Source organism: Trichoderma evansii (assembly GCF_050947405.1).
Source record: "Trichoderma evansii strain SZMC 28006 chromosome Unknown GGI43scaffold_28, whole genome shotgun sequence".
In the NCBI taxonomy this organism is placed as follows: domain Eukaryota; kingdom Fungi; phylum Ascomycota; class Sordariomycetes; order Hypocreales; family Hypocreaceae; genus Trichoderma; species Trichoderma evansii.
Window position 1 is genome coordinate 437,986 of NW_028145178.1, and position 16,921 is coordinate 454,906.

At 44.2% G+C, this 16,921-nt stretch overlaps 5 protein-coding genes across 5 annotated transcripts; 3 read left to right on the forward strand and 2 right to left on the reverse strand.

The window, feature by feature from the left end:
- Positions 1–3,449: 3,449 nt before the first annotated feature.
- GGI43DRAFT_430927 (sugar porter family MFS transporter) lies at positions 3,450–5,052 on the reverse strand (the record flags this gene model as incomplete). The annotated part of the gene is made up of 2 exons (XM_083209350.1): positions 3,450–4,789; positions 4,848–5,052. 2 exons carry the CDS (start codon positions 5,050–5,052, stop codon positions 3,450–3,452), a joined length of 1,545 nt encoding a protein of 514 aa, XP_083056276.1.
- Positions 5,053–6,726: 1,674 nt separating this feature from the next.
- GGI43DRAFT_416659 (fungal specific transcription factor domain-containing protein) lies at positions 6,727–9,389 on the forward strand. Its single transcript, XM_083207328.1, has 3 exons — positions 6,727–7,090; positions 7,146–8,147; positions 8,203–9,389. The coding sequence occupies exons 1-3, from the start codon at positions 7,023–7,025 to the stop codon at positions 9,122–9,124; spliced, it is 1,992 nt and encodes a 663-aa protein (XP_083056277.1). The 5' UTR covers positions 6,727–7,022; the 3' UTR covers positions 9,125–9,389.
- Positions 9,390–11,691, reverse strand: GGI43DRAFT_416662 (glycosyl hydrolase). Its single transcript, XM_083207329.1, has 2 exons — positions 9,873–11,691; positions 9,390–9,815 (listed from the first exon to the last, which is right to left on the reverse strand). Exons 1-2 carry the CDS (start codon positions 11,431–11,433, stop codon positions 9,424–9,426), a joined length of 1,953 nt encoding a protein of 650 aa, XP_083056278.1. The 5' UTR covers positions 11,434–11,691; the 3' UTR covers positions 9,390–9,423.
- Positions 11,692–12,787: 1,096 nt separating this feature from the next.
- GGI43DRAFT_388010 (general substrate transporter) lies at positions 12,788–14,459 on the forward strand (the record flags this gene model as incomplete). The annotated part of the gene is made up of 2 exons (XM_083204002.1): positions 12,788–13,009; positions 13,068–14,459. The coding sequence occupies 2 exons, from the start codon at positions 12,788–12,790 to the stop codon at positions 14,457–14,459; spliced, it is 1,614 nt and encodes a 537-aa protein (XP_083056279.1).
- A 1,463-nt stretch (positions 14,460–15,922) lies between these two features.
- GGI43DRAFT_416670 (uncharacterized protein) lies at positions 15,923–16,921 on the forward strand. Its single transcript, XM_083207330.1, has 3 exons — positions 15,923–16,145; positions 16,251–16,609; positions 16,732–16,921. Exons 2-3 carry the CDS (start codon positions 16,354–16,356, stop codon positions 16,830–16,832), a joined length of 357 nt encoding a protein of 118 aa, XP_083056280.1. The 5' UTR covers positions 15,923–16,145; positions 16,251–16,353; the 3' UTR covers positions 16,833–16,921.

The window sequence follows — 16,921 nt, forward strand, 5'->3', positions numbered from 1 at the left end:
AGTTGTAATAAAGAAGGGAGTTGAGAACACTCTATATATACTGTGGTAAGCCTGTTTAAATTATGATACACCTGACTTTAAATTTGCCATGAAGGTATTTCGGATTTTCGCAAGATAACGCATGAGTTTGCGGACCAATATCGGCATAATTTGCAAAGCATTTACAGAATACGGATCAAAATATTGACATAAATTATATCTTTATAAATATTTATTATTCAGTGATATTAAAGAATACTATGCCTTTTCCTCTTTGTAAAGGTATTTGCCCCAAAGAGGGAGTGCATACAAGCACTAGTTTAGTAAAAACATCAATGCGGGTTTTTTTTTGTAATACCTATAAGCGCTAGCGTTGTAGCAAATGCTTACTTATAACTCAAAAGAGTAACTTTACATGGCGGAAAAAATAAACCTTAATTTCGGAATTATAATAGCAAACGATATAGTCTTTAAGGTTACGATGATACTTATATTTATCTTCAGCATTATATTCTCCACCACACGTATTCCCTTCTCTTGACCTTCCACATTAGTCAAGGTAAGAAAATTCGTAAATGACACGTTGCTAATTCATGCCGGAATGCCCCATACATTAGCATTGCGCTTCTTTATTCTAGGCTCATAGAGGAGCTTTACTGTTAATTACGAGCAGTGTCTGATTGGTAAGGCAAATAGACCGTGCAGTATGGGGTACTTGAATACGAGCATATTCATTTGCGTGTCGGGTAGAATCAGCTGGAATTTGAGCCAAGAAAATCGTCATGCTGATAGAATTTTTCTCTTTTTCCTTGCTTGCAGTGGCAAGTTTCAGAGGGACATTAACAACAGTCCAAGCACTAAAAGACAAAATACTTGACCTCTTTGCCTTAGAAAAGAGTGCTTGTGTCATCTTACACTCCTACGCTTAGGAAGATGTGGCCACCTCCGCAATAGCCTGTGATTGCCGCACAGCCATGATATCGACCTGTTTCCGCCAGGTCAGCCTATTGTAATCCACCGAAAGCCCACATGGGGCGCTTCGTGTTATGCTGACAGCAGGTTCGGAAATCAAGGTGCACCATTATATGTAAATGGGTAGAGCATAAAAGCTGAAAATGGACAGAATTGAGGTCTGATATATTAACTATCTAGGGTAAAGACTGTAATATATATATCGTACTATTAGTCAATAGCCCTTCCAGACCGCCCGTTGATCGTAGGCTTCCATCCGACATGGTGACAAATTCAGAATTGTTTTAGAGCTTTAGGCTGGGAGGCAATAATACACCGAAGAACAGGTACGGGACCATTCAGGACCGGAGGTAGTGAATAGCCCCCGCCCATTGTCTCGGTAGCAATTCCAGTTCTTGCCGTTGTTTCCCGTTCTAGGCGTTCTTCGGTTAGTCTACAAACAATGAGAACACGAAAAGAATACCCACCCCGAATAATTGGAAAAGCTATGGGAACCAGCCTCTATGTGTGAGGTAAAAGTGACACCTGTAGAAAATTTGCATGCCTGACTTTGGCCTTCCCAAGTTGCATAGGAGCTAGCAGATACTGTGCACAGGCCTTCATTGGGTGGCACCTGTCCATTTGATTGCGTACTCGCAGGGTAGTACTTTATACTTATCAGCAACAAATGGTGGGCGAATGGAGGGATTTTGATCTTACAATGATCTCCGACGAGGCTGTGGGGCTTCCCGAAGAAACTATTCTCAGGCAATTGGAGAGATAGACAATTTCCGTGTCCCGTTTTGCCAACGATTCTAAATCACCCTCGGCCAGGGCAACCGGAGTGGTATTGACAGCCGCGAGTAGTAGAGAAATGGCAGTGATGAGCTTCATATTTTAGTTTCGTAACTAGGTTTTCGTGATGAAGGGAGAGTAGGTTAAGCCATCGTCTTTGACAGAGCGGGAAAAGCACGCTTTTTATACACCTTCATCTGCCACTCTGGTATCTCTTCCTCCCTACTCAGAAATATTGATTATCCAGTCCTTTCCCTTCAGTCCTTGAAGCTCAATAGCGTCAGTTGCTCAGCACTAGAGAAGCTATCCCAGGGTATGGATCCACGAACTGCGGATACTAGTGACAGGTAGTCATCTAATACCTTCAATGCGAAATATTCCTACTAGGGATACGTCCTCCGTCTTGTATAATTGCTCTTGTTGTATTGCTTATGGATCCACGGGGCTCATTCTTCTCCTACAACTTGAGTAGCATCGTTTATGTTGATATTACGTAGTAATAATACTATAAATTACAAAGGAATCAGAAATTGCAGTATCTATATCCTATAGATTCGGAAAGTACCGAATTTTCAGGGGTCAGCCGTTTCAGAGACTGCGACCTTATGCAGTAATTGAATGGGCAAATTGATTGTGGATCTCGATTGCTTACCTTCCGAGTATAGATATGGAGTATCAATTAGCAGCACCATAAAAGTATTTACCAAATCCCTCTAAGAGTTACTCTGTCCAATACCATGATTAACCACATTGAGATAATTCTGTCTATATTCATGTTCGTTCCAGACGACGTCACTGTAAGTATCGTAAGAATTCAGACTATGTTGTATGAAATAGCTAGTTTCTTGACAACGGCTATTTTTTCACTGTGGGTTTGACTGATAGCAGGCATGCATAAAAAGGGAGAGTAAGAAGCTGGTGTCGGGCACTCGTAGACGGATCCACCGATTGAGTAAGTGCTCCGATCAGGGTTGCGATTTAGTAATTATTCGTATCGTCAGTTGCCTGAAGAAACGAAACTACGAATATTAACGAATTTACTCGTAGTTTCGTCATTAATCTGAAGAATACAAATTTATTCTTCATCAGAAATAGATTTCTGATGAAAGACAAGCACTAAATTCATTACTAAATTCATGCTTTATATACACTATGCCTAATAAGGTAAATACTATACCTACTATAGCTGAATGTTTCACTTTTTTTCCCTAATGTAGTCTAGTCTAATAAATAAATAAAAGTTTACTCAGCTAGCGAATGAAAACGAATATAAAAATAAATTAGTTTCTTCAGTTAATTGCAGAAAATGAATTTATTTCTTCAATAAGCTAAAGAAAACTAATTATTTTCATCTTTCGTTAACGAAATACGAAATTAATCGTATTAATGAAATGAAAAAAGAAAGATGATGGATTTATGTGATAATCCTAGTTCCGAGGCATTATCGGGTCTTCAGCAGACTAGAAGCTTTTGGAAGAGTTTTCCCCGGCTGGCACTAGAAATGGCGCCCTGTGACGTACACATAGACAAGACCTGTAAATGTATACTGGTACTTCGATAGAAGCTTGTATTGAGTACTTGATGTTTTAATTACTGGAAAATAAAACTAGTATATAACGATTAGTATAGTTTATATATATGGCTTAGCTACTATATAAATATAAATTATTAAGTTGTAATAATTGTATCTAACTTATTAAATTCGTCACATCTTTTCCGTTACTTTACTCTAATACTTTATCAACTTGCTGAGCCATAGCCTTTTCTGTTATTACCTCATGGTCAAGAGGCTCTCTCTTTGAAAGACTGGCAGCAAGTTTGCGGCTATCAAAAATGTTTTTTGACAGCATGAAAATCTCATCCATCTCTTCCAGAGTTCGGCCATTTGTTTCCGGATACAAGAAAAATACAGTCGCGAATATGAAGAAGTTGATCACTGCCCATATTATATAGTAGCGATACTGAATATTGTCGAAACCAGTAGGTGTAACTTCAACAACAACAAAGTTCATCAACCAAGTCATACAGTTAGAGAATCCGCTAATCTTGGCTCGTAAATGAGGAGGAGCAACCTCAGTTGAGTAAAGAAAAGTCAAACCCAGGAATCCGAACGTGTAGGACATATTATAGATAAAAAAGCAGACAACAGCTACGATCAGGGCCGCTTGGTTGTTTGTGGTTGAAGTAGTTCCTGTGATGATGACCATTGCTATACACATGCCGGCAGAACTTATGAGCATCAGGGGCCGACGACCAAGGCGGTCAATGGTCAGGACGGCCGCAAGGGCTCCAACAATTTGAATGGTCGTCATACCACCGCCAAGTAATCTTGCTTTAATAGCATCCAGCTTCAGGCGCTGCTGGAAGATAATCGTAGCATAAAAGGTAATCGAGTTGACACCACAAAGTTGCGAGAACGATTGGCCTCCAATTCCGAGCATGAGACGATGGAAGTTCCTCTTTTCACCCATCTTAAACACGTCCCATCGCGAGACGCTTCCGATCATTTCAAGTGATGTTTCAACCTCTGCAATTTCCCTTTGAATTGCTGTTGAATTTTCATCTTCGTCTCTAAGGATGCTCAGAATCTCACGTGCCTCCTTAACATGGTTCTTCATCAAAAGCCATCGGGGGGACTCTGGCATAAAGAAGACGAAAATCATGACCAAAATGGGCAAGGGGACTTGGATGATAAGAGGTACTCTCCATGATACAGAAGATGATCCAATGAAAAAGAAGCCAAGATCAATCCACTGGGAGGCGGCGATACCCGCTGCAATGAAAAGTCCCTCTGTAACGACATGAGAACCTCTGTGGGCTGACCCTGAAAGCTCAGATTGCCATACAGGAACAGTAGCAGTGATAGCACCAGTGCCGCATCCTTGTACCAATCTCGCCACAATTAATTGTCCTAGTGAATAGGATGATGACATCAAAACAGCACCGATGACAACTAATATCGATCCAAAAAAGATGATGCGGCGGCGACCGAGTAAATCCCCTAGAGGAATGGTGGATAGGGCGCCCAAGAAACCACCAACAGTGAATAGAGCAGATACAGCACCTAACCACACGATGTCAGATATTGAGATAGAAGAGTGGAATAGAATTATTCGACGCACCTTGAATATTTGAATTCAGCTTATTCTGAGCTCCGGTAGTATTGATGGTGTCCATTTGAGGGAATTGCTTGACAAATGACTCCAAGGTGAGAAGGCCACCAGCAACGGCCAAATTATACCCAAAAGTAAAATATGCCGGCCCAACAATCAATATGATGGTGGCCATGCTCAGCTTCGAGCCTCTAAGACCAAGAAAGCGATCCATAGTGGGAAAATAATACAGCTAATGCAGTGCTTAGCTATCTTACAAATACAAAAAAAAAAAAAAAAAAAAAAAAGGATTGAAAAATAGAATAAGCACTGAGAAGAGTGTGGACATCTCCAGGGTTTTATTCTTTCCAGACAGCCCCATCTTTGCCCAATACAACTTCTCCATAAGTGCTCCGTACATGGATCCACATCTCGTTCATGCTGTTGCGGTCGCCACGATGCGCAATTGACAATAATTATACCTAATACTAATGCCACAGCGGAGATTGTGCTTCATAAGTTGTTCTTGTTCAATAATATGAGCCGCTTAACACAGTTATTTCATGGCTTATTTAACCATTTTACATCCCACATGTCTAACGAGCAACCTACAATTTTTTTCATTGTGTCTGAAGTGATGACAATGTATCCGGGGAATCCCCATACCCCACGATGGCAATGTCGTAGAGTGGTCACCGAATTCTTCACTGTTGTGCCGAGATTGCCGTTATTTGATCACTCCGCACCCTACAAATCTTGAGAATTACCTGTGGCACTTTCATAATGTCTGGAGATACAACTATCAGGGGAATCCCCGTACCCCATAATGGCAATGCTGTGGGGTGGTCAATGTTTTTCATCACTATGCCGAGATTGCCGTTGTTGCCGTCACTGGGTCGGTGATGACAATCCCCGAAGTGGCCCTAATATTCGGCAGCCGGCACACGGTAGTCGGTGAATGTGGTGTATGCGGGTCGGTAGTTCGTCCCCTTAGCTACTGAAAGTTTGCCTCAGCAAAATCACTCCAGAGTTTTATGCTAAGCCTTTGTATAGTAATATCTTGAACTACATATAGAAACATTATTCAAAAGTAAGCAAGGCTCCATTGTTAGTATAATCCTATATTATTTAACTATTATATATATAAGGGTATCATAATGTATTGAAATAAGCCATGAGTGGTACATTTGGAAGATTTATCTTCTATCCTGCTCGAGAGATTCACTTTTATATAGGTAGTTTAAAAAAAGCAACCTTTAAAATACTCCGTACAAGGATGCGAGGCACAGAGTCAGGCAAGGAGCTAAAACTCTCTTAAATATTTTCCCGGTCTTTAGCTCAAGCTAGTGTGCAAGTAATTTTCTCATTAGTTTGTGAATCCCGAATTATCTCCACTACTTTCAAACTAAGCGTGTCAAGCGTGTTGGAAAAAGACGGGGACTAGGGAAATAGGCTAGCAATAATGAAGTAGTAAATGACGCCTCGACAAGAGCCACAGATTTAGAGAATTTCATCTGGATGAAAAACTGGGGAGATTGTTGTGAGTAAAATTGAATGATGAAATGATATTAATAGTGCAAGGGCGGCTAGCTATAAACTTCTTGAAACTGTTTAACAAAAATGAAGGAAAGGCAATGAAAGAAGTAACTATTGGCCTAAATATGTTAAAAAGTAAATTAAAAAAGCTTCCTACTAACAAAAATATAGTAATGAATGAATGAATGAATGAATGAATGAATGAAAATATTTAAAAGTAATAGTAAGTTACTGCAGTAGATAGTTATGGAAATAAAGTACTGGAAAGGTTTTTCGAACGAATGGGGTAACACAAGGTAGTCCCCACTATATCGCCCAGAGAGGCTAGATTGAGTAGGAGCATCAGAATCTCCCCCGGCGGTCAGGCGACAAATCTACAACCACTCGCGCAAGCAACAATATTGCCGAGTCAGTGCTGGAAAGTTTGCTCTGGGACTAATGTTTTGATATTGCGAAGGATGAGTACTTCTAGCCAGGATGAGTGCTTCTAGCCCACCAACAGATGATCACTCTGGAAAGTCGACAACTGGGATCGTAAAGCGATCATGCGACCAATGCAAGCTTCGCAAAATTAGGGCAAGTTTAGCAAAGAGACGCAGCTGTTGAACTGTTCAGTTCGTAGCCAATGGCTGATTCCAAGCACAGTGCGACTTCTCGCAGCCATGTAAGATGTGTCTCGCTCGTGGGTTCGAATGCACATATTTGAAACCCCAGAAGAAACGCGGTCCCGCTGGCAAGTAGGTTCTCAAATTAGAATCCCGACTCCTTGGTGTTTTCTGACATGTTCACCAGGCGCCTTGCGCAAATTCAGCAAGACCAAGGCCGTTTACGTCGCGAGAAAAACTTGGAGCAACGCACTGAGAGTGTGATAGCCCGCATATCAGAGTCAGCTGGGGCGGCCGGCAGCGATACCGCGTCAACTCAGTCTCTGCTGGTACCGGGATCTGAATGGCCATCTCAAGAATTTGATGTCGGTCTTTCCACTACAGATCACGCATCCCAATCTGTGCCTGATATCGTGAGTCCTATCTTTGCAAATGACCTACCAATATCCAGTTTGGGTGATGTCGACATCTTCAGCCAGAGTCAAGATACAGAGTACTGGCCACCAGATAGGGCGACATCTCAAATACCACCCTCTGGCTTCCCGTGGGGGGGCTCGTTCGTAGACTTTGCGGCACTCCCACCGGTAATTGATACGGCTTTTCAAGAAAACAATGCAAACCCAACAAGGACGCGTCCGTATGATCTGGCAGTGCCTCAAGACCAATTTAGGAACACTATCCCTCATTGGCCTGGTTACATCAGCGAGGCCAGCTTGATTCCCTGGATGGATGTATATTTCGATAGACTTCATCCGACAATGCCAGTCTTAAACCGATCTACACTATTCACCAAGATTTATCTCCAAGAGCATCGTCATAACCCTTTATTCGGCTCCATGATCTTGGCTCTTTGCGCATTCGCGATCACCCAGCCCATCTTCATCAGTGAACGCCCTACTTCCTCTTCGCGAGAGCACCAAGCGAAGCTGTTGATGAACGAAGCTATGAAAATGCGTAGTTCTTTTGACTTTGGCGAAAGCCCAACATTGGAAGCGGTCATGACAAGCTTCTTCCTCTTTGGCTCTCTCTTTGGCACCAACCAACATAATGCCGCTTGGCTACGTTTGCGGGAAGCTATCGACTTGGCTCAAACAATGGGATTAGACGACTCGAATGCGTACCGGGGATCACTTGGTGAAGAGACGGGTCAGAATCTACGCGCATACATGGTCTTATTTATTACAGAGAGGTCAGCACGCTTGTTAATATGCCTTGTCTTCGCAGACTGATATATAACTTTACAGGGCATATTCAATTCAAAGACGTCATCCTATCACCTTGAAACAAATGCGTCACTCAGTACCATCTATCTCAGATGATCTCTTGAGTGGCTCTTCACATGGCCTTCTTTCGGGAATGATTGTGTTTAATGAGAAAGACGCAGCCGCATTGATGGGACTATCGGTGCTCATGCAGCTTTTTAGCGCTATCCAAGATGAGTTTATTGATTGCTGGAATGCTACGTGTGCGGCCACTCAAGGAGGTTGCTCTAAATCTAATGAAAAGACGGTTTTGCTAGTGTATGAGAAGCTCAAGCGCGTCCAAGACCGACATCTATATAGTCACTATGACCGTCTTGTCCTGGATGACCAACTACTAGACGATACGGCTGGGGATGAGCTTGACGGCCAGACTATTGTTACTCAGCATGCTGATATACTTGTAACGCAAAAATGGCTCCAGAACCGGCTCTGGTATCTTTGCATGGGACACAGCCTGCTAAAATCACAATCACCGCACCCCGAGCTACAGTTTGACTATGCTATCCGCTTAGCGGAATCGACATTGGCTCTCTGTCAGAAGCTGCCCTTAAGTTTCATGGAAGCTCACGGCGTAGGATTGGTGAGGAATTATATTTGGGTTTCTTCACACATTATATCCTTTGCTGACGAGTTGTATCAGATTGAGAAGCTCTACGATATTTCAGTGACAGCTATCAGAGTTCTTAGTAATCCAGCCTTACCAATCGAACGACTTCCACCGAACACAACCTCTATCCCCCAACATCAGAACGAGCAAGGTATAGAAACATCACATCATAACCTTATCCGTAGATACTTCAAGATGTTTAGCATTCTTCGAGGCGGAAACCACCCTTATCTGGGGAAGTACGTGGCTCATCTTCACTCTCTTGGATTCGACACGCCAAATTTAGAAGGGTGCTGAGCAGGTCATATATGACCACTTATATACTTGAAGCCACTAAAGTATACTTTTAAACGGGCTGTGAGTGGGAAAGAAGCGAAATCATCACCATATTGGGCCTATCTGGGTCTCACGGCGGAGTTACGTGGTTTATAATACGATTATTGTTAAGTCTATTGTTGTTGTTGTTCTATCAATACCTCGGGCTGTCGAATCATTTCTAGGATCTTTAATGGAATACTCTGAAACGAGTGGTAATCAATATATTGCTAAAACATATTTGTTGTGCCACGTTGGTCTCCAAAATAGCTAACCTGATTCTATGCCTCATAAAATATTGATGATTTCAGCTCCCACCCTACGCAGCGCGATACTATTGCCTCATTTCCTCTCAATGAACCTTCATAGTTCTTCACGAATGGCTGCAAGCCGTAACACTGGCCACTCTCAGGATAGATACGAGTTGTTATAGCAACACGCTCGTTGACAAAAATCTCCAGTACGCTAACGTCGAAGAAAATGCGAATATCTAACGTCTCTTGGTCTTCTTTGCCGGTAACGGGGTCTCGTGTGGTGAAAAGGGTGTGTGGTGCAAATTCAGGACTGTCATTTATACCACTTGTTTCATTGTGACCCAGGTACACGCCATGTCGCTCCACCACTAGATATTCCTCATTAGGCTGAAAAAAGATGACTGTGTTGCTTACACGATCTAATTACAGACAGTTAGCTACTACGGCAATAGCTTGCATTTCCCCAGGAATCTTACCAGCAGAGTGATACAATATGAGGCCAATTTGCTCCGAGTTTGGTGGAACCGACAAGGAGATTTCTGCCTCGAAATGGCGTGATTTGAGAACTAGGAATCCAGGTGTATTCTGAGCATCTGAGTAGTTGCAACCATTGGCTGTGGGTGCAGAAGAGAGACCCGACTCTTTCTGACGTAATACAGACAAGCGGGGGTCAGGAGAAGAAGTGAGCGTGGTAACATTATACGAACCATCAAGATTAGGAGTGCAATGAAGCCAGTCCAGAGACCTCAAATCCGAACGGCTGGCAGCTACCACGTTCTTGATTTGTCTCATCTTGAGGATACGAGATAATGATAACATACCACTCCACCCTTGTTTTTTTGCTAAATGAGGAGGTAAATCTTCTTCAAGAATCCAGCCATGGACTATTCGGCTATTTGTTATTATGTCGTGGAACGAATTTGCAGCATAGTACAGTCCGTAGTCAAGGCGACCACCAAATCGAAACTCGAATCTCAGTGCTTGACTCTCGGGCTTATCTGTGGGCCTTGGGACTGTTATTTTTGGCTGACCACAAAGCCAGTTCTGTATTTTATTTGATCTTTGCGCTTTGTTAGTGTTGTTGTTGTCTTGGCCTCTGGTGTCCAGAAATGAAGGTGTCTCCATTTCATGTGCTCCCTCTATGCTCATCAATAGAATATCGTAAGAAGCATTATCTTTGTCTCGAAGTGTCATGAAATTGGTTACTTCAAAATTGGTGCCAAAGTCTGACAATCTCTTTGACGGTTTGAAATTCTGCCCAGGAGTGAATAGCGTGCAAATAAAGGTCCATTGAGTAAGATCTCTTGCATCGATAGAATATAGAAAGACTGTGGGTGACTGATGACGGATTCCACCCGCAATAACGCCATACAAGTACTCTCCGCTATCACGATTGAGGCATCGATCAATAGAGTCCCATGTTCCGATAAAAGGATCTCGCCACCCTATCACGTCCAGCCCTTTCGGAGGTCCTGGAACAATAGAAGATGGGTGACGTTTCCAAATTCGACCATTGTCCGTAGACGTTGCCATGCGGATAAGCTCGCTGCCTTTTTTGTAAGGCAATGTCCAATGTATTGGCGAATGTTGGGCGGAAGTATAGAAGGTTGTTATGGTGCCATCGTCTTGACCGCTGGGATTGGTTGGCCAAGTACAACCTGTGAATACACCACAAGGATCTTCAATTTCGGAAGGCTGCATCGAAGGCTCACGAGAAACGACCCAATGTACCTGATCTTGGGATGTTGCATGTCCCCAGGACATATTTCCCCATTCACATCCAAATGGATTCCATTGAAAAGACATCTGATAACATCGTCTCGACGGACTGTATGCTGGACCACACGGATCATTGACCCAATAACGGGGAGGCATCAAGTGATATTTTGGTCTCCATCTATCAAAATTTTGCTGATCTGCGGTAGGTCCGATGCTCTGTATGTCAGAGTGCGGAAAGGAGTCTGAGAGACAAGCGTGCCTCTTGGGATTGGGACCTAGCGCTGGCGCAGTGCGTATAGTGGCTACCAGAAGAGACATTTTGTGACAAAGAAACTTCCGTGAACCTTTAATAAGATATCGTAGTATTCGACGTCTTGTTGAGTTATGAGTATCACAGACGGACGTGAGTAGAAAGAGGTAATGCCAAACAGATCGAGTTATAGCAAAGTCATAACTGCACAGTCAATCCATAAGAAAGTAAGAGAAGAACAAGAGTCGGGATTCTAACGGCGACCCGAATAAACTGCTCCCTTGTGCTGCTTCTCCCTCTTTACTCATAGGAGCCCTTGCATCCTCTACTAGAGCGGACAATTTTCGGCGAAAGGTAATAGTATGGGGCAGCAGAGTTAATAGTTTGTTTTATATTGTTTTGTAGTTTGATTTTAATGTCTATTAAGTAAGCTATTTACATATACCCACATCTAATCAATGAAACAGTAGGAACCACGAGTTTAGATTTAGTGTTCGCTGCGTCTCAATAGAACAAGGGAAGATCTGGGGTTGTCAATCCATGACTTGGGGGGTGTGGCGCTGTAGGGACTGGTGTTCTCCACTAGTTTCCGAAGAGCCTTTATAGCTTTCTGCCCTAACAGGTCCATAAGGTGGGAATATTCGTCATGGATATCTTTCTTGGGGCACCAAGGAATAAAAAGTTAAGTATGCAACACTCTGGTGGAGTTAATAACATCACATGCTATTGATCACATCAAGCGCCGATGGGTTCACAACATCGTGTATACAAACGAAATGCAAATGAATTCGGATATTTGTTCCAGAAGATTTATGTGGCGCAGGCATGTACTACATGCTAGTGACTCACCGAACCAAGTACGTGGTATCCATGGAGCGTCTGCCGGAAAACTGTCACTTGATTAGAATACACATTACGTACTCTGAGAAATTTCAATTTTCCCCGGTCTCTTGAAAAGCCTCTTCATGAATGGTACAGTACCAATTGAGCTTCGTTTACTTCCAAAGCTTTTTGAGTTTCGGTGAAACTAATTCATAGAGGCAGGATACTCCACTGCGGCGAATTTTCGGCGAAACTGGTCAACCAACCAGGATTTTGTTCCTGGCTCCCCGCGTCTCCGCCATCTGTACCCCAGAGAAAATTCCAGCACTCTGGGGTCACAGGTCCCAATCGCGACTTCCTAATATTAATCCGAGGTGTGCAGTCCGGAGGCTAGATGGGATGCCCAGATATAAATATACCAGTAGGGAATCTATACAGCTCGTCTAGATGCTCATTACAAACTCCAATCGTCCCTTTGGATTTACCTACCCAGATCCAAAAGCGTTCAATTCATTTTTTTTTTTTTTTTTTTGCTAATAGCTAGCAAATTCTTCTTTGTGGCCGGAAACCATCAAGCTTTGTTTCCAGGCAGTAAACACAATGGCTACCAACGAGAACAACGAGGCGACAGCCGAGCCCAAGCTTGAGGTGTGTAACGTTGAGGAAATACCAGCCACCGAAGGATCGGCTCCCGGCATACGACCAGACGAGGGAGCGATCAACTTGATGCTAGTCTTCTCATGTCTCGCTTTTGGTGCTTCATCCTTCTTGTTCGGCTACGATGATAGAGTTATCTCACCTGTTGCCGCAACACCAGCCTTTGTAAGTCCATGGAACTCGGAGTTGCAAGTCGTTGTTTTGCTGCTGACCAGTACCCTAGGTGAGGTTACTTCAAGGCTATACCAGTCTTGAGAACGAAGACGTTTCCCTGACAGCACGCAATCAGGATCTAGTTTTCTCTGTCCCTCTGGTTGGATCAGTCATTGGCGGCCTAGCCACGACGCCCCTGACCAATCGTTTTGGCCGAAAGTGGACACTGATTGGATCCTACGTATTCTCACTGTTGGGAGCCTTCTTGCAAGTCTTTGCGCCAAACTTGGCCGCCTTCGTCATTGGCCGTTTCTGTAGTGCCTTTGTCATTGGAATTGCGCACACTATCGCACCACTATATCTTTGCGAAGTTGTGCCTGCATCAATGAGAGGCCGGAGCGTGCAGATTTACAACATCCTCAATATCTTTTCTGGTGTCATCGCTACTATTGTCTCAAACGCCACCCACGCCATCGATGGACCGAAGGCTTATCAAATTCCCTTGTGTATCGAAGCTGGCCTTCCTGCATTGCTGTTCGTCTTGACTCTTGGCATTCCTGAGAGTCCCCAGTGGCTCGTTTCCAAGGGTCGTATGGAGGAGGCTAAAAAGAATCTACGACGTCTGCGCGGCTTTTCTGACTTCCAGTTGGAGGATGAGTTCCGCATTATCGTTCTCTGTGAGGAAAATGAACGCGAGCTGACATCGAACGTGCACTTCTGGGACCTTTTCAATCGGGAAAACTTTAAGAGGACCATTACCGCTGGATCGTTCTATTCGCTTAATCAGGTTTCAGGCGTAATCCTGTCGACCACGTATACCACCGTCTTTCTCAGCCAGTTGGGCGTTGGTAATGCATTTGTTCTTACGATTATAGCTTCCCTCTGTAATCTGGCCGGAGCTATCGTTGCGCCCATGGTTCTCGATCTTTACGGGCGCCGCCCGACAGCATTATGGGGGATGATGTTTCTCTTCTGCATCGACGTGGTGGCTGGAGCACTAGCTTTCTTCCCCGACAACAGGAACGCCCTATTGACAATTGCCGCGTTAGGATTCATCTTCAACTTTGTCTGGGCATTATCTTTCCTCTCTGTCTCAGTGCTACTCCCGCCTGAGATCTCAACGCCGAAGCTGCGGTCTCACACCATGGCTTATACCGTAGCATGTTGTCAGACCACAGCTGTCATCACGACTTTCGCCGTGCCTCAGCTTACATCAGCCGATGCAGCCAACCTTGGCGCCAAGACCTATCTTGTCTTTGCTGGCTGTATGGCCTGTGTGATTGTCTGGAGTTATCTGCTTATGCCTGAGACCAAAGGCCGGACTTATGCCGAAATCGATGAAATGTATGATAAGAAGGTTCCTATGTGGAATTGGAACAAATATGAGACCTCAACTGAAGCAAAGCAAAGCAACTTGCTGGCTGAAAATAATATAAGAAAGCGGGTGAATACCGAAGTATAAATCTATTGATGTATAAGAAATTATAACAACATCGGAGACAGGGTTTATTAAACATGCCTAGGTACATGTAGGTAGTATCAAGAAAATTATTGACTTTGTAATCACTCGATCATGCTGGGCAGATTGTCGTAGTTGCACTTACAGCTTCGGTTAAATAATACCTGTTGTATGTGCTAACTATATATAAAATTATATTTGAGTTTTACCTCTTTGCCAATATCGGGGTACTATCGTAATCCAGTTGCGCTTGTTTTCAATTGTTCCGACCCTGGCTAAGTGCTAACGGCCCTTTTCCCAGTCTTTTCATCACCAAAAAAATTCTCTCCCAGGGAATAGATCCGCTATTGGTAGTGGAATAGGCGTTGTAATGAATATGCCAATAATTACTCTACGGTGTTTTCGCCACGGCGGCCAGTCCCGAGTCCGTTGGCCCTGAGCCTGGGCATCAGCTGAACAAGATTCGATATTGCTTAAAGCGGGCTGCCAAGGTACAGATCCACACTAGCGCCAGTGCTCTACCCCTGGAACGGCGGAGTTGCCAAACCAATAGTGCAGTTGCACGGAGCCAGCTGAAATTATGTGGACCTTCATTGTACGATGAACAAACACGTCGTGAATTGAGGTGTCGAGCACAACAGCTTTAGGGGTATCGACTTAGCTTTTCTATACAGGAGTAATTTACCAGGTGCCTAATTCTACAAGTTAGACCAATCCCGATGCAATACCTCCTGAATATCGCGCTTGGAAATTTTCTGAAATCCCCGATCATCCAAATGCTAGCAGCTGCAAAAGTATTTGGTGGGTAGCCCCAGAAAGTCTGGTGGATAATCCAAACAGGGTTCGATGCATAGCTTCAATATCTTACAAGGGCCGGAGGATTTGCAGCGGTTTGTTTAAAGAGAGAGACGTTGCCACTTCGGCTTTCATGTTGTCGTCTTCCTTCCGGACAAAATTTATCGATCGAGTAGCCAAACTGGGATTTGACTTGCACAGTAAACTACCATGAAGCACCAGTATATCTCCCTCCTAGCGTTAGGCACTGCAGCTGTCTCGGCTGCGCCTGGAATGCAACTGGGCGAGGATATTGGGGCCCGAGACGCCTGTCCCCACGACAATCTTCTTCGGTGCCTCATCGCCAGCCCTAGTATCGCAATTCCTTTCTGCAGTTCTTCGGTGAACGTATTGATCTCTCTGCCGACTGTGACTGTTACAGTCACACCCACTTCGTACGCTCGCTGGCCCCAATAATGTCTTACCACACGCTGTTCGAAGTTAACAATGCAGCGAAGCTTCGCCACTGCCACGGACGTGACCACGGATATAAAAACGGTGACTAATACATCTGTTGTCCGGCTAACGGTCACTCCGAGTCCGACAGCGGCCGAGATGCTGACCTCCTCGCCCCCAGCGAAGATGAAGAGAAGGAAAGCCTGCCCGGCGCCGAACTGCATTCGAGCGCTGAATCCGCAGCCATCGTCCGCATCTCATGGATGCTCGTGCTTTTCGGGAAGCTATCTTGCGACTTTTTCGACCTTTACTTCCACAGTCACTGCCCTGGCTGTTACAAAGACGTCGCAGACTCATTGGAGAACAGAACTGTGAGCTCAATCTCGTCGGATTCAGATGACGATGCTTTATTGACCAGACCGGCCAACCTAGATTGACGACGACAGTTATTGTTACAATGTGTGTATAGGTTCAAAGACATCCTGGATCTTGGCTATGCCGCCGCACTGGAGCGTGCGATAGGCTGCATTTATCTGGAATTTGCTAACACACCATGATCAATAGTACCTCAGAAACCACTGTGCTCGGGAGCAGGCCCGACTCCAGCCCTACTTCCCTAAGTCCCACACCGACCTCCTCTATTCTCAGTTCCATAGCTATCCCTCCTATGATCACGACGACTTCTCTCTCTTACACAACTATTACCACCTGGCCAGCATCCTGCGACGCCAGCCGAAGCGCAATTTCTTCATGTGCAAGCTCTTGTCTTAGCTCGGCCGCCGTCACTCAAGCTAGGTGTGGAGCAAATAATATTATCTGTCAATGTCAAAACCAAAATGTTATTCAGGATGCAGGAGAAAACTGCATAATAGGCGCATGTGGGTTCGGGGGTGCCATTGATGTATTGAATTCCATCTCTGCCCGTACGTTTCATTTTCCCTTTCGCTTTCTGATCCCAAGCTGGTCCGCTGCGCTACTGTTGTTCTACTGCGAAAGGCTCCTATCTTCCCCTGGGCTGCTCTTGCTAATATTATGCTTTATATAGTCTGCGACTGCGAGCAACGAGGGTTGTACACCACAACTGTTCCGGTGCTCCCTCCGCCCTCAGCTACAATTACGTCAAAGCCAGCTATTTTAACAGACTAGACTGGATCTGTATGCATATTGCTTTAGATCATGTATTATAGAGGCATGTCGCGTAAAGAAAATTGTATTATTTACAAGTAATTTTTAAT

Excerpts from the sequence above, each read along its gene's own strand:
- GGI43DRAFT_416670 (XM_083207330.1), top strand. The coding sequence starts at position 16,354 with ATGATCACGACGACTTCTCTCTCTTACACAACTATTACCACCTGGCCA. Across the intron at positions 16,610-16,731 it reads ATTGAATTCCATCTCTGCCC|TCTGCGACTGCGAGCAACGA; the intron begins GTACGTTTCATT and ends TGCTTTATATAG.
- GGI43DRAFT_416659 (XM_083207328.1), top strand. The coding sequence starts at position 7,023 with ATGTGTCTCGCTCGTGGGTTCGAATGCACATATTTGAAACCCCAGAAG. Across the intron at positions 7,091-7,145 it reads AAACGCGGTCCCGCTGGCAA|GCGCCTTGCGCAAATTCAGC; the intron begins GTAGGTTCTCAA and ends CATGTTCACCAG. Across the intron at positions 8,148-8,202 it reads GTCTTATTTATTACAGAGAG|GGCATATTCAATTCAAAGAC; the intron begins GTCAGCACGCTT and ends ATAACTTTACAG.
- GGI43DRAFT_416662 (XM_083207329.1), bottom strand. The coding sequence starts at position 11,433 with ATGTCTCTTCTGGTAGCCACTATACGCACTGCGCCAGCGCTAGGTCCC. Across the intron at positions 9,816-9,872 it reads CATATTGTATCACTCTGCTG|ATCGTGTAAGCAACACAGTC; the intron begins GTAAGATTCCTG and ends GTCTGTAATTAG.